The sequence below is a fragment of the Rhincodon typus genome, chromosome 20 (assembly GCF_021869965.1).
Source record: "Rhincodon typus isolate 14 chromosome 20, sRhiTyp1.1, whole genome shotgun sequence".
NCBI classification, from domain to species: domain Eukaryota; kingdom Metazoa; phylum Chordata; class Chondrichthyes; order Orectolobiformes; family Rhincodontidae; genus Rhincodon; species Rhincodon typus.
Window position 1 is genome coordinate 45,157,255 of NC_063351.1, and position 15,148 is coordinate 45,172,402.

Genomic DNA, 15,148 nt, shown 5'->3' on the forward strand with positions numbered 1-15,148 from the left:
ATAATATAAGCACAGTGCAACCATTTCAGGAATCCTGGAGGTTTTTTTTTTGTTTTTATTCACTCATGAGATATGGATGTCATTGGCTGGGGCAGATTTATTACCCATCCTTGGTTGCTCTTTAGAAGGTGGTGGTAAGCTGGCTTCTTGAACTGCTGCAGTCCATGTGGTATAGGTGGACCCACAATACTGTTGAGGATTGAGTTCCAACATTTTCTAGTGATGCTGAAGGAACAGTGATATATTTCCAAATCAGGTTAGCATGTGGTTTGGAAGGGAACCTGCAGGCAGTGGTGTTCCCATGTCTCTGCTACCCTTGATCTCCAAGCCATTCCTGCAGTCTGTAGCCATTGTAAATAATCTGATTTCCGGCTGTTATATTTTCCATCCTCCTCCCAGTCTCTGGAGTCTCACACCACATACGTTTTGGTTCAATATCCTAGTTTAATGAGTGTTTTTTTTTAAAAAAAACTTATTTTGCTTCCTGGTTTAGTAGGAACTGCAGATGCTGGAGAATCTGAAATAACAAGGTGTAGAGCTGGATGAACACAGCAGGCCAAGCAGCATCAGAGGAGCAGGAAGGCTGACGTTTCGGACCTAGACTCTTCTTAAGAAATCATTAAATGATTAAAGATGAACGCCGTTTTTTTCGGGCGGGGAGGGGGTTCAGTTTGGGGCATTTCTTACCCGGGGTAAAAAGTCGCAGTTTGGGGCATTTGGGATCACACTGATACTACAATGTGACAGAACAGCTGAGGGCGTGCCTTCTAATGATTGACATCCATTGCAACCAATCACGTATCTAACCAGGAAGACCAGCCAATTACAAAGAGGCAGGGCGGGCGAATCCCGCCCACTTGTGACGTCCCGCGGTGATCCTTGCTACAAAACAATTGTTGCAAAATACCTCGATGAAGGAGCAAGGTTTAAATGAGTTGATTAAAACATTCTGGGAGCCAAGGACAAAAGCGAAAATGAACTGAAGCGACTAAGATGTGTAGTTTTAATTAGCATCCAATCGCAGTGGCCTGGGGAAATGATGGACGTGGGGTTGTCCAATTGAAATGCGGCTATGTCATCAGTGACCAATGAGAGCTTGGTATGGGCGGGGTTACAGGGGGTTAGTACGACTGGTGGATGAAGCCCCTAGCTTTGGGGGGGGGGGTGCTGGTGGAGGAAGCGGCCGGCAGTGGGAAAGCAGGAGGCTGGGGCTTCGAAAAGGACAAGATGACCAGTCATTCGGTGACCATTCCCATGGTCTGCTTCACTATCTTCTGGGGACTTGTGGGCTTTGCTCTGCCTTGGTTTGTGCCGAAGGGTCCCAACAGAGGGTACGTAGCCACCGCATTTCTAACGGCTGGTGATGGATTCACTGATGGGGGAATATCTGGGGTCTGACATCCTGCACAAATTAGTCCATATTTTCATGTCTTTAGATTTATTATAAACCTGATTTTTTTTTTCCTCTGTCGCCTTAATTTTCCGTTATTCCAGAAGAAGTCGCCTAAGATCTCCAAATGCAGAAAAAAGGTGTTAATATTTCATTCAAAAATGGGAATTGCTGGAAAAGCTCAGCAGGTTTGGCAGCATTTGTGGAGAGAGAAATCAGAGTTAACGTTTCGGGTCCGGTGACCCTTCCTCAGAAGTGCTCAGTGCCTGTTCTGAGGAAGGGTCAGTGAACCCGAAACGTTAAATCTGATTTTTTTCCCCCCCCCCCACAGTTATTGTCAGACCTGCTGAGCATTTCCACCAATTTCTATTTTTGTGTCTGATTTACAGCATCCGCAATTCTTAAGGTTTTTACTTGTTATATTTTCCGTTGTGCTGTATTTCAGTTCGTCACCCCGTTTCATTTGTTTTGTCTCCACCTCAATGCGTATTATTTTTCTCCTCACTTGCATGCAATTCCCGCTTTTTCCCTCTCTCCTCTTTTAAGATTCTCCATGAAACCTACCTCTTTGACCAGGTCAGCTGTCCTCATGACCTGCTGTGCTGTTTTGTATCATGTATTGTTAATGTTCCCTGTGAGATGTCTTGGCAAGTTTTTTTTTTATGCTGATGTTATATAATTGAAAATTCTTATAAAGAGTGACTTGCATTGAGTCGTCTCTCACAGCCGCTGAGGATGTTCCTAAACACCTCGTAATCAATGAAGTACATTTGAAGTAATATAGGAAACATGAGTGGTCATTTGTGCACAACAAGCTGCTATAAACAGCAATGTAATAATGACCAGATAACCTGTCCATGGATTCATAAGATTGTTGCAGTACAGAATGAGGGAATTCAGCCTGTCATACCCATACTAGCTCTCTGCAAAAATAACTTGTCCCGAACTGAAACGTCAACTTTTCTGCTGCCTAGCTTGCTGTGTTCCTCCAGCTCCACTTTGTGTTATCTCTGACTCCAGCATCAGCAGTTCTTACTATCTCTGTCGGTTAACTCTGCTTTGTTGCCTTTGCAATTATTCTTTGTGTTGGTTGTTTGAGGGACAAGTATTGGTCAGTTTCCCTGCTCTTCTTTGAAATGTTGCATGCATGAGGGCAATCGGGGACTCTGTTTAATGGCTCATCCAAAAGACAGCACTCTGATGTTCCAGCATCCCCTCAGTACTGCACTGAAGTATCAGGCTTGGTTTCTGTGTTAGCATCCTGGAGTGATACTTAAATTCTCAATCTTGTCAGTTGGAGACTACCACATACTCACCAAGCCATGGCTTGTGGTTTTATTCTGCTGAGCCTTTCAGTATTGCAGAGATTGAGGGAAGCCTCCAGTTTGAAATAGTTGCATTTTGGCTACACTGAAGATGTTGATGTATTTGTCATTCATTTATTTGCACATCTTGGAATAAGTATTGATATTTTGGTTAAAAGGTGTTTATGGAGTAAATATTCAGTGAGAGATCATTGATGCTGAGGTGTTCCAATTCAGGGCTAAGTTCAGAAACCAGTTTGGTTCCTAGAGAACAATGGAGTGTCCTCTTGGTCTATTCCAGACTGCACTATAAAGATAATCTACAAAATCCCCTGCCTCAAAAATGCTTCCCCTACTGTTTCTTTAGTTTAAACTGATGCATGTATGGTGTGGCCTGCATAAGTTTGTGAATTGCTGCAACCTTTGTTTTGCATGCCTTACAGCTGCATAGGATATTCCCACACTTAACATAGCCTCTGTGTTGAAGAGGACTGTAACCAACAGTGTTGAAATCTTTATCAATGAAAATATGTTTTGTACAGAAGGATACAGAAGATTGGCACTAACGTTGGTCACCAAGGCATTTACAACATTGGTATTGACCACCATCTCAATCCATGTGCTAGTTTTTACAGTTTTAGTTTTAGGCAAATCTTAATCTTATAAATGTAAGTACTGAGGAATATGCACTCCCAATGTTAACATCCACCAGGCATCCATTACTTGAGCAGCATCTCCTGCTCGATTTTTATTGTTTTTTTTTAATATCCCATTCACACTGTCTTCAGGGTGAAGTCACTAAATTATGCTTGATTTTGAGCTATTTTCGTAAGAGAGTCCTCTACATAAAAATTAAGATAGGCCATTTGTCCCTTGAGTCTGCTACCTAGTTTGATAACATCACATCGGTGATCGATTGTGGCCTCATATCCACTTTTTCCTGTCTACCCCATTTAACTGTTTGCTCCCTTCTTGATCAAGAACCAACCTAACTTTACCATTACAGTTTTTAATAATCCCCACCTCCATCGTTTTTTTTTTAGTTTTTCCCCAGAAATCCAAAGATTCTCAACCCTCTGAGAAAAAAAATCCTCCTCATCACTGTCTTAACTGAAAGACCCTTTATTTTTAAAATGTTTGACAAGGTGAAATATCTTTTCAACTGCACCCTCTTAGATCAAGGTCATCTACGGTTCTTTTGTTTTATTATACCCCTCAAGATCCAGTATGTTTCAATCAGATCATCTGTCTTTTGAATTCCAATATATTGTCTGAACCTGTCCAATCTTTCACCGAAAGTCAATTCCCAACCCAGATATCAGTTCCGAGAGCCTTCTCCAAACCTCTGCAAGCACACTTTCTCAAATAAAGAACCTGAACTGTACTGTACACATCACTTCAGATTGGTTTCACTAAGGCCCTGTACAGCGGTAGCAAAACATTCTTGTTTTTATGTTCTTGCAATAAACAACAAAAATCCTTTGCTTTCCTAAATTATTTACTATGACTAAATACTAATGCTTTATGATCTATGTACCTCTGTTCTGCAGTCTGTCTCCATTTAAATGATATACTGCTTTTCTATTTTCCCTGACAAATTGGACACGTTCACATTTTCCCACGTTGCACTGTAACTGTCACACTTTTGCCCATTTCTGTCAGCTATTCATTTCCCATTGCAGACTTGCTATTATTCTCCTTCACAATTTATTTTCCTACCTACTACTGTACCATCAACAAATTTAGAAGCCATGCCTTTGATAACTTTAGTGAAGGAACCAATACAAATTGTCAATAATTGAGACCCTGACACTGATCCCTGTAGTCCACCACTTGAGTTTTGATGAGCTAGCATGGAGAAGATATTTGCAATCATGATGAAGGTTAAAATGAAATGTAATTTAAATATAGGAGAGTCACTGAAAATCCAATAGGATGGTCATTCACCTTCTGAACAATATATCACAGTTCCTGGGTCAAAAACCTGGAAATTTCTTCCTACGTATGTATCTACATTAAACTGACTTCAACAGTTCAAGATGCTTCAGTATCACTGTTTCATGAGAAAACTAGAGGTGGGCAATAATTACTTAATGTTGTCAGTGATGCCCACGACATTATAGTTACTTGTATTTAGCGTGACTAATGGATTGAACCATTTCACATGAGTATTATAATGTGGAAAAGATACTGCACTAATCAAAGCAATATTAGGACAGATGATCGAAAGTTTGGTCAAGGACATAAGTTTTAAGAAGTGCTTTCAAAGAGGAAGGGGAGGCAGGGAGTCAGAAATTTAGTGAGGGAATTCCATAGCTCAGGGATTTGGAAGATGAATGCACAGCTGCCAGCGATGGATTGATTAAAAATTGGGGATGCTCGAGGTCAGAATCTGTTGAGTGTAGAAATCTGAGGAATGTGGGCCTGGTGAAGATTATTGAAATAGCCCAAGGATGCCTTTAATGAAAATTGTTTCTCTTTAACATTGTACCTTGCCTGTTCCTCCCACTTCTTAACCTTCAGCTGAGAAGCATTTTGAGTTCTCCGATTTCCCTAAGGTATAACCTGACAGATTGTTTAGTTAAGAGTATTGGCATTTCTTATTCATTTTTAATTCCACCCTTCTTTTATTTTGCAGTGTAATAATAACCATGATCGTCACCACAGCTGTTTGTTGCTACTTGTTGTAAGTACCATATTATGGACTAGATGTATACTAAAAGAAGCAATGAACTTGTAAAGGTCAATTAGAAATGCAGTCATCCCAGAGAATTGACAGAAAACTAATAATGCCCTAATTCCTCCTTACATATAGGAACAATCCCTAGATCAAAGAGCAGTTTGCTTGAGGTTTCTGGGTTGAAATAAAAGGAAATCTGAAATCCAAGATGTCTATGAAGAGTACCTTGCAGTTAAAAATATAATGTATAATTTCAGCATGCGTTTCAATAGAGAAAGTTTGTATAAGGACATCTCTGCAGGAGTTCCTCGGGAGAGCCATCTAGGCCCAACCATCTTCAGCTGCTTCATCAAAGACCTTCCCTCCATCATGAGATCAAAACTTTCATGTTCGCTGACAATTGAATGATGTTGCAAATGGTGCTGGACAAGTCGGATCCAAAAGCAGCCCATGTCAAATGCAGCAAGTCCTAGACAATATCCAAGGCTTGCGTTGAAAATTGGCAAGAAACATTTGTGCCCCACAAATGCCAGGCCATCTCCAACAACAGAGAATCTAAATATCGTCCCTTTCAGCAATGGTAATTCCATTGACTGTAATTCCTCATTACCAACATCCTGGGGGTTACTATTGGTCAGAAACTGAACTGCCATATAAACACAGTGGCTACAGGGGCAGGTCAGAGACTAGGAATCCTGCAGTGAGTAACTCACCTCCTGACTCCCCAAAGCCTGTCCACCATCCACAAGGCACAGTTTAGTAGGGTGTTGCAATGCTCCCCACTTGCCTGGATGGGTGCAGCTCCAACAACACTCAAGAAACCTGACACCTGCCAGGACAAAGCAGCCTGCTTGATTTAGCAACTTATTCACAAATATCTACTCTCTCCACCATCCATACTCAGTAGTATTCTTGTGTACCATCTACAAGAGGCTCTTCAGAAATTCACCAAAGATCCTTGGACAACAATTTCCAAACCCACAACCACTTCTGTGTTGAAGTACAAGGGTAGCAGATACATGGGAACACCTCCACTTGAAAGTTCCCCTCTAAGCCAGTCACTATCCTGACATGGAAATATATCACTATTCCTTAAGTGTCACTGGGTCAAAAGCCTGGAATTCTCTCCCTAATTATGGGCACACTAATTGGACTACAACCAGCTCAAGAAGGCAGCTCACTACCACCTCCTCATGGGCAACTAGGGATAGAAATAAATGCTGACCTGGCTAGTGATGCTCACATCTCATGAGTAAAGTTAAAAATCCAGCCTTAACCACAGCAATGTGATTGCCCAGAGGACAGTTGAGAGCCAATTGGGGATGGGCAATGAATGCTGTCCTAGATAGTGATACCCACTGTGAATGAATAAAAAGGAGAGAATAAATAGGGGTACATGGTAGATGTAAAATACTTGGATTTCCAAACAGCATGTGATAGCACGTTGCATAGTAGACACATGATTAAAGTCAGGGATGTGTGATAGATTAGATAACAAGGTGGCTACAGGGCAGAATTCCGATATCTCTTTGGGCTGACTTAGGAAAGTCTGTTGCTAATCTGCTTTCATTCAAGATGAGTGTAGCTGATAGCTGTGTCCTCTGTCGACTACTGAGATGTACTCCACGTTGTGGGCTAATGCCATATATTTATACATATATGGTTACGAAAGTGAGATTATAACTTCATTCCATCTTTTCTGTGCTATCGGTTTAATCCCTTGAGTTAATGAATAACAGTGTAGCTGGCTGGATCTAACTGGAATAACTTTGTTGCAATTTAATAGATTGTAATGAAAGCCAAATAATTTGGGATGACTAGACAAAGGATTCGTAACTTGTGGTTACTCAGGATTTCTTTTGTTACCAGAATTCGGTGGAGAAAAAGGTTAATTAGTTCATCCTCACATGAAGCCACTGTATTGGATTAAACTCTCTAATTTCTTTTTTTTTCCTTTAGCTGGCTCATTGCCATCCTAGCTCAGATGAACCCTCTCTTTGGCCCGCAGCTCAAGAACGAGACTATCTGGTATCTCCGCTATTTCTGGGAATAAGGGAGAAATACATCAGCTCATCCATGGTACAGTACATGAAGCTCAGTGGAAAGAGAGGGAGAGGGAGAGAGAGAGAGAAAATTAATGTTGGTACTCCCTTCAGGTTCAATTTGATGCCATAAACTGTGCTGGCTCAACCCATCAGCTGTTCTGTGTTTGACTTCTGCGGGGACGGGAAGGTCAACCAGGCTTCCCACTGCAGTACTGTTTACAACATAGTCAGCACCAGCATTGCTTTGAATTCCAGCAAATTAGTTTTGCAACCATAATAAACAGAAGGAGATTCTGTCCTTTCATGATTCCTGATTTCCCTCACTCTGCCATTGGTGGCCATATCTTCAGCCACCTGGGCCTGGAGCCCTGGACTTTCATTTCTACAACTCTGTGCCTCTCTGTCTCCCTCTCTTCTTCTCTTTTAAGATGCTTCTTAAAGCCTTCCTGTTTGATCAATATATTTGCCAGTCCAGTAATATGTCTTTATATAGCTCCGTGCCAGCTTTTGTTTGATCACACTTCTGTGAAAAACTTTGGAAGGTTTTGTTCTGTTAAAGGTGCTGCATAAATGTAGTTTGTAGTTATTGAAATTGGAGGAGTGCGGCTCTGAGGGAGAGCAGGGCTGCCAATGTCAACTTATCAAGTGGGTCCAAATTTCCGTTATGTAATGGAGCAAAGTAATGCTGTCCATGTGGTAGAAAAGGGCTGGTCACAATCTATAAAGAACATTTAGTGAGAATGATTATGGGAATAGAAAGAGGCCATTTTGTTGCTCAAGCCTGTTCTGTAGGTCTTGGGTGGTCTATACATTGAATCCAAAGAACTGCAGTCATCCTATATCCCTTGATGCCCTTCCCCCAAACAAAAATCTATTAACATCAGTCTTGAAAGTTGCAATTAATCAGTGTCCACTGCCTTTTGCAGGGATGAGTTTTGGATTAGCATCACCCTTTGTGGAAGGAAGTGTTCCCTGACTTTGGTCTTGAATAGCCCAGTTCTAATCTGAACACAGTTGTCCTCCCAAAAATAGGGTCAAGAGGGGAAGCAACTATCAAATAACGTGAACATTTCTGCTCAGACTATCAGGGATTCTTCTGTACAAGAAGGTTGATCTTCATTGGTTTAATGGGCTCTCCTGGTCACTGGTTTTATTCATTTCTCTCCTTTTTTGAGTAGCGTTTAAACATTTTTCTGCCTCTCTTGAAGGTTCTCCCTTTCCTCTTCTCTCTCAAGTATCTAATAATGCCTTGTTTTAGCTACACCATGGGTACCTTTCACGTTTCTGATCCAGCCAGGAAGGAGGCACCGACCAGCATAGCAACATTATTGTGGATGTCTCTCTTGGTTTTTTAAAGGTCCGACTTAATACTGGTCACTCTCTGATTAAAGTATCAAACTAGAGGATCTCAAAGTGCTGACAACAGCTCAGACGTCTCGTTCTGCTCTGGCTCGACTTCAGAAAGTATTGCGTGTTTTTGACATGCAAAATTTCATGTTTAAAATTTGCAAAGGCAATGGATGGCCATGGAGTGAGCTATAGGTTAAGAACTTATCGAGGGCTTCAGCTGTTTTATCTAGAGAGTAATGGCTAATCAGGACTGAATTGCAGACCACGTTAGCTCAGTTAGCTGGACAACTGGTTTGCGATGCACAGTGATGTCCATACCAGCTGAGGTCACCATGTAGGTCCCACCCTCTCAACCCCAGTCCTTACCTGAGGTGTGGTGACCCTCAGATTAAACTCATTTCCAGACATCTCTCGCTCTCGCTCTCTGAGGACTGTGGTCCCCTGGGAATATGGTGAATTTACCTTTGCTCTTTAAGGACTGTAATCTAACTGAAGTGTTCAGATCATGACATTAAATAAGAATGGGTTTAAATTGATTTCTATCTTCTGTTTCCTCAAGTAGATTTCAACTCGTAATTTCCTCCCTGCTATCTGGTATACAATTTTATTTGGAAAGTGCAGACCTTTCTTGTTTTTTTTTCATGCAAACAGCCCTTGGCATGTGACAACAGTCTAAATCAGCTGGACAAACGCACAGCCAACATCAAAATCAGTTCAGGCAGAACTAGAGTCACCTGAGTGACTATTTCCAAGTTTGCTTTTCCAAATTTATGATCACTAGAAACTACCAGCCATTCAGTGAAGGCACAATCTGTGAGGTGTTTCAGTGGGTGTGGGCATGGAAACCCTTTGGGAGTGAGAGATCCCATATTTTAATCCTCCCATGTTTTCCTGTGTGCGGGAATGAAAACAGAGGCAATATGACCAACAAAAACAGCCTTGCACAGCTTTACGCTGCAGCTGTTTGAATTTGTCTGGTATTCACATAAATGAAACTATTTCCAAATACTTTGTAATCAAGAGGAAACAACGCAGGGAATTTTGAACACGACAAGAGAATGCAACGCCAGTAGAAGGCATGAAAGGAGGAGAGAAGCATTTGAACAATTTGGCAACCATTTCTGCATCTCTTTATTTGACACCCACCTACTTTAAATTGACTTGTTCTGCTAAGTTTATTAAACCCTAGAACAATGTAAGTATGCAGTGTTCATCCACTAACAAATGCCAACACTACTTCCTAACCTCGAGGATTCACAGCCATGCCCTGTTTTGTCCTCATGGTAGATTTTCCAGCAAAGTGGGGCCTCTTGCTGTTTATTATCACCACCTTCTTCGAACCTTGCAGGCATTGAGTTTGTCTGAGCACTTATCCCAACTGAGAGAAGCTAAGTCCTACATTAAAGGGGATCAAACCAGGCATGTCTTGGCTTGGCTTGTTCAGTTCCCCAGCCAAGGCAGGAGAACAGAATTTTTTTTTTGTGTGGGCACTTCCCTAACAAACATTCCCTCGTCACCCCTCTTACTGATTACTGTTACCCGTATGAAATGTAGATGATTTAGTGTTATTTCATTGCGCGTTGTATCCTGTTTAAAATGAAGGGCAGCACGGTGGCTCAGTGGTTAGTACTGCTGCCTCTCAGCGCAAGGGACCATGGTTGGATTCCAGCCTCAGCATGTGTGAAGTTTGCACATTCTCCCCATGTCTGTGGGTTTCCTCCCACAGTCCAAAGATCTGCAGGTTAGGCAGATTGGCCATGCTTAATTGCCCATATTGTGCAGGGACGTGAAGGCTAGGTGGATTAGCCATGGGAAATGCAGGGTTACAGGATTAGGATGGGGGGAGCTAGGTCTGGGTGGGATGCTGTTTGGAGGATCGGTGTGGACTCAATGGGTTGAATGGCCTCTTTCCCCATAAGGATTCTATGATCTACATTAATTTTCCATGTTAAACTGGCAATTGTAGTTTCTGTCACCTGATGGCGCCAGGGTGCTGTATCATTTCTGGGGAATGGCGTCACCTCTTACTGTAAGGGAAACAGTACTACAGATAGAATATATTCTGCTCCTCGGTTCCCCCCAGGAACCCTTTACAGTACAAATCCTACAAATGTTAATCCGAAGTCTGATACCTGATCTGCTTGGATTTTAGTTAATCCCAGCAGGACAACTGCAATTAGTTTTTATGTCCAAGGAGCAAAATTCATTTCCAAAAAAAGCTACAATGTCTGTTCCTGACTGCTGTCATGTGGTCCTTGCTCAGAGTTCCTTGTGCATTCTTATTTTCTTTAACACGTTTGAAAAGGCAGTTCCACCCAGAGACCGGGATCAGGCTATAAATGAAGGAAGTAATGGTGCGGACAGTAGTGTTGAGGTAGGTCAGTCGGGATCGTATTCAATGGTAGAATGCCTTTTGAGGACTAATGTTTCTGCTGCAGTGAGGGGATGTCCAGTGTTGATGTAGCCCCAGCACACTTTTCTTTCTCCCAGCTGAATTTTGAGGCATTTGTCTTTCTAAATCCGATTGATGTTCCCTTGCCCACCCTTCCCCATTCCAATATTGCCAGAACTATAAATTCTCAATGTGAAGAGTAGGACAGGAGCAGCAATTATTGGAAAAACTGTAGTGTGTAATTCGGGATGTATTCTGCAGCTCCAGTTGATTTTTCCTGTAGGGAGGGTTATGGGGAGAATCATCTTTTGGGGAGAAATCCAAAGTCTATCTTCATTCTGACATTTTTACAAGAGACGGATAAATTTACAGTGAGGGCAAAGGAGGTTGGCTGACGGGATATATGAAAGCAGATGATTGCCATAGGAAGGTCAGTCTACACGCTACAAAATTGACACACAAACCTAGAAGTATTTGCAAAAAAGATTTACCCGGATTGCACCAAAGCTGAATGAAATAATTCCACAGGACCCGGTATCCTGTCACCAAGTCACCCTTTATTTACACCTGGAGAGTCCTTGGCAGCTTCCCCAGAGCCAGCTCTGAGTAAACAGAACTTCTGACACTCCTGTTTATATCTGTCAGCCAGGGGTCCCAGACTGGACCAGATTAACCACCCCAGTCAGGGAACTCCTATCCCATGAGGTCCACCTGGCTGACCTGGTTACAATCTCTACACTGAAGAAATTTTCACAACACTGATCATATTGGTGTTTTTTGTTTGAAAATATCAAGGTTTAGACATGATCTGATGGAGGTCTTTAAAATTATGCATGTGTTATACAGGGTTGATGTGCAGAGGATGTAACAACTTGTGGGAAAATTCAAAACCAGGGATATCAATTCAAGATCGTTACTTATAAATCTAATCAGGAATTAAGGAGAAATTTCTTTATGCATTGACTGGTTAGAAAAAGAGGAATTGGGGGTGGGGATGGTGCCTGGTGTTGGAATATTCAGTACCTCCCGCCTGATGCATCATTCAGTGACTGTGCTGTGACCTAAGAACTTTTAACCACTTTTAACTTTGCCCTGTATCTCTTATTAAGCAAAAGTTAACAAAAAATTAAAACACAAAAGATTCATAAATTTAAAAAGGCATTAGAATTAGTTGCCATTTAAGCAAAATGGTTAACTTCTGTCATGCTTTGTATGTAGAAGTGTCTCTTAATTTCTCACTGAAAGATGTCTCTAATTTTTAGACTTTTTAATCCTAGTCCAAGATGTGCCAACCAGAGGAAATAGGGTAGAGAGAAACTGTCAGTTCCCTTTAATATATTAAAGTTTTAACATCTGCCATTAACTTTCTGAATTCCAGAGAATATAGCTTGAGTTTGTGCCCTCACTTGTCCCCAGAATTTAACTCTTGGAGTCTGGACATCATTCTGGTGAATGTAATTTGCATTCTCTAAGGCCAGTCTGTTCTTCCTGAGGGATAGTGTCCTGTGTTCCAGATGTGGCCTTAAACTCTGACACTGATAGAATTTAAACCAATATTCTCCTAGGTGTTGGAACCTTAATTCGGCTTTTGAGTGCCCAGCTAATCTAGTACACAAAACCTGTGTGTCAGGCAAGGTTGGAATTGCAATATATGAGCAAGGACCAAGAGTAGGCCACTCAGCCCTTCAAGCCTGCTCCACCATTCAATAAAATCATGGCCGATCTGATTTTAACCTTGACTCTACATCTCTGTTATCCTCTCAATCCTTCATCTCCTTGGTAACCAAGAATCTACCTACGTCTGCCTTAAAAATATTTAAGGATTTTGCTTTAACTATACTCTGAGGAAGAGAATTTCAAAGCTACTTGATCCTCAGAGGGGAAAAAAAATTTTCCTCTGTCTGAATTGGGCAACCCCTTGTCTTTAAGCTGTAATATAAGTTTTAGATTCTCCCACAACAGGAAACATTCCTTCAGCATTCACCTGGTCATGTCCCCTCAGTATCTTGGACATTTCAGTTAAGTCCCCTTTGACTCCTCTAATAAGCTCCAGAGGATACAGGCCCAGCCTGTCTAGCCTTTCCTCATAAAGCAGGCTTCTCATTTCAGATATTAGTCTAGTAAACCTTCTCTGAACTGCTTCTATTGCATTAACATCCTTCTGTAAGTACAGTGGCCAGTGCTGTACACAATACTCCAGATCCGGTCTCACCAATGGCCTGTATAACTGAAGCATAACCTCCTCACTCTTGTGTTCATTCCCCTCAGAATAAATATTCTATGAGCTTTCCTGATTACTTGCTGTACCTGCATACAAACCTTCTGTGATCTATAAACTAGGACAAAAATGCAATCATTAGCTGTTGACAAAGCAGTAGAGTTGAGCAGTGCAGGGTAGAAGCATCATGCACTAACCATCTGAGCTGAACAGCACACCGTAGGAACTGGTAGAAACAAATCACTTAGAATTTTCAAAATGAAGCCAGACAAACACATGAGAAAAGGGGGATATGGCAAGCCTTCGCTTCAAGTTGTGCTTGCTTTGCTGAAGATCCTGTCCTCAATTGAAAGAAACAACTTTTAAGGGAACCACAAGTTCACTGGAGAGTCCCTGCACTGATGAACTTCTGTGATGAGATAAAGCGAGTATTTCAGTACAAGGTTGGAACCAGAGTCTGAAGAAGGGAACAGCTAAAGTAAGGGCAGAGATTGGGGGTTTGAGAACTGAGTGGGGGTTGAAGCAAGGCCGGGTGGGAGGGCAAGCTAGGAGTCAAGGGCAGAGGGAGGTAATGCCTGAGGGAAGAAAGACAGTGGTGGGGAGAGGGGAGGCAACAACATTAAAATGCAAATTGAAGAAATGGGCCTTAAACATCAAACAAAATTACAACAAGTTAACAATCTAAATGCACCTGCTGCTGCTGTCTTGCTACATGCTTTCTCTGTTAGGTTGCTGTTCGATTTGTACTCTTGTTCGGTTTTGAAGGAGGGGTGCCGCTTGAAACTTGAACTCTTTTCTCCACAGATGCTGACTGACAACTTGAACATTCCAGAATATCCTGTCATCTCCACATTCCCTGTAAAAATCATACCTAGTAAAACTTTGTACGTTCTCCCTGCCCCCTGACTCCTGCTCTGCAACAGACATTTGACTTTTGTTTCTGACCTGACGTCATTGCATGAAGTAAAATGATGATTTCTGCCTCACCAAACCCAAGGATTCCCCAGGCAGCATCCAAAGATTTCATGAAAATTGGTTTGAGGATATTTTAAATCAACTGTGTGCAATCCTCAGCATGCTAATTTCTGATGTTTCTTTCTGTTTGTAATTACAATGTGTCCCAGGAACCTGCTCCAATTAAAAATTATTTTTCAGTAGGTAAAGAAAACTAGCAGGCATTGTAGGGTAGCTATACTGTGATACTGTGCTTAGATTACTGTGACAAATCCATGTAGCAATGTTTTGATCTGTAAGGGAATATTTATTTTGTTTCAGCAATCTGCTACCAAATATGTTTTAAAAGTAGGAATTGATGTTCAATGCTGTAATCTTTAAAAATGTTGACAGTGCAATAAAATCAGATTGTGTCCCATCCCCAAACTTTCTCCTATCTCTGTTCAACTTCACTGAAATTGATATGAACATCATTGATGAGGCTATCATTTATTGCCCATTTTCAATTTCCTTTTAACTGAATGGCTTACCACATCGTTTCAGAGGACAGTTCACATCAACTGCAATAGTAGTGGAGTCTCACAGACTGGACTGGATGAGGAGAGTAGGGAACCAAATGGGTTCTTCTCCAGTTGCCAAAATGGGATGTTTCCAGACCAGGGCTTTGGATTTCTGACTTCATAATATAAGCACAGTGCAACCATTTCAGGAATCCTGGAGGTTTTTTTTTTGTTTTTATTCACTCATGAGATATGGATGTCATTGGCTGGGGCAGATTTATTACCCATCCTTGGTTGCTCTTTAGAAGGTGGTGG

At 41.6% G+C, this 15,148-nt stretch overlaps 1 protein-coding gene across 2 annotated transcripts; it reads left to right on the plus strand.

Annotated features, from left to right (window-relative positions):
• Nucleotides 1-1,133: 1,133 nt before the first annotated feature.
• atpv0e2 (ATPase H+ transporting V0 subunit e2) lies at nt 1,134-14,759 on the plus strand. Of its 2 annotated transcripts, XM_048608979.1 has the most exons (4): nt 1,134-1,331; nt 5,333-5,380; nt 7,334-7,402; nt 14,184-14,759. In XM_048608979.1, coding segments are annotated over exons 1-4 (312 nt in total). In that variant the 5' UTR covers nt 1,134-1,137; the 3' UTR covers nt 14,185-14,759. The 2 variants fall into 2 exon arrangements, with proteins under 2 accessions (XP_048464936.1, XP_020370426.2); XM_020514837.2 differs by lacking the exon at nt 14,184-14,759 and having other exon boundaries at nt 7,334-7,453.
• The last annotated feature ends 389 nt before the right edge of the window (nt 14,760-15,148 follow it).

Bases quoted from the DNA above. Each gene is read 5' to 3' on its own strand.
- atpv0e2 (XM_020514837.2), top strand. From the start codon at position 1,138: ATGAAGCCCCTAGCTTTGGGGGGGGGGGTGCTGGTGGAGGAAGCGGCC. The intron at 1,332-5,332 runs GTACGTAGCCAC...TTTATTTTGCAG, and splicing joins CCGAAGGGTCCCAACAGAGG to TGTAATAATAACCATGATCG. The intron at 5,381-7,333 runs GTAAGTACCATA...TTTTTCCTTTAG, and splicing joins GCTGTTTGTTGCTACTTGTT to CTGGCTCATTGCCATCCTAG.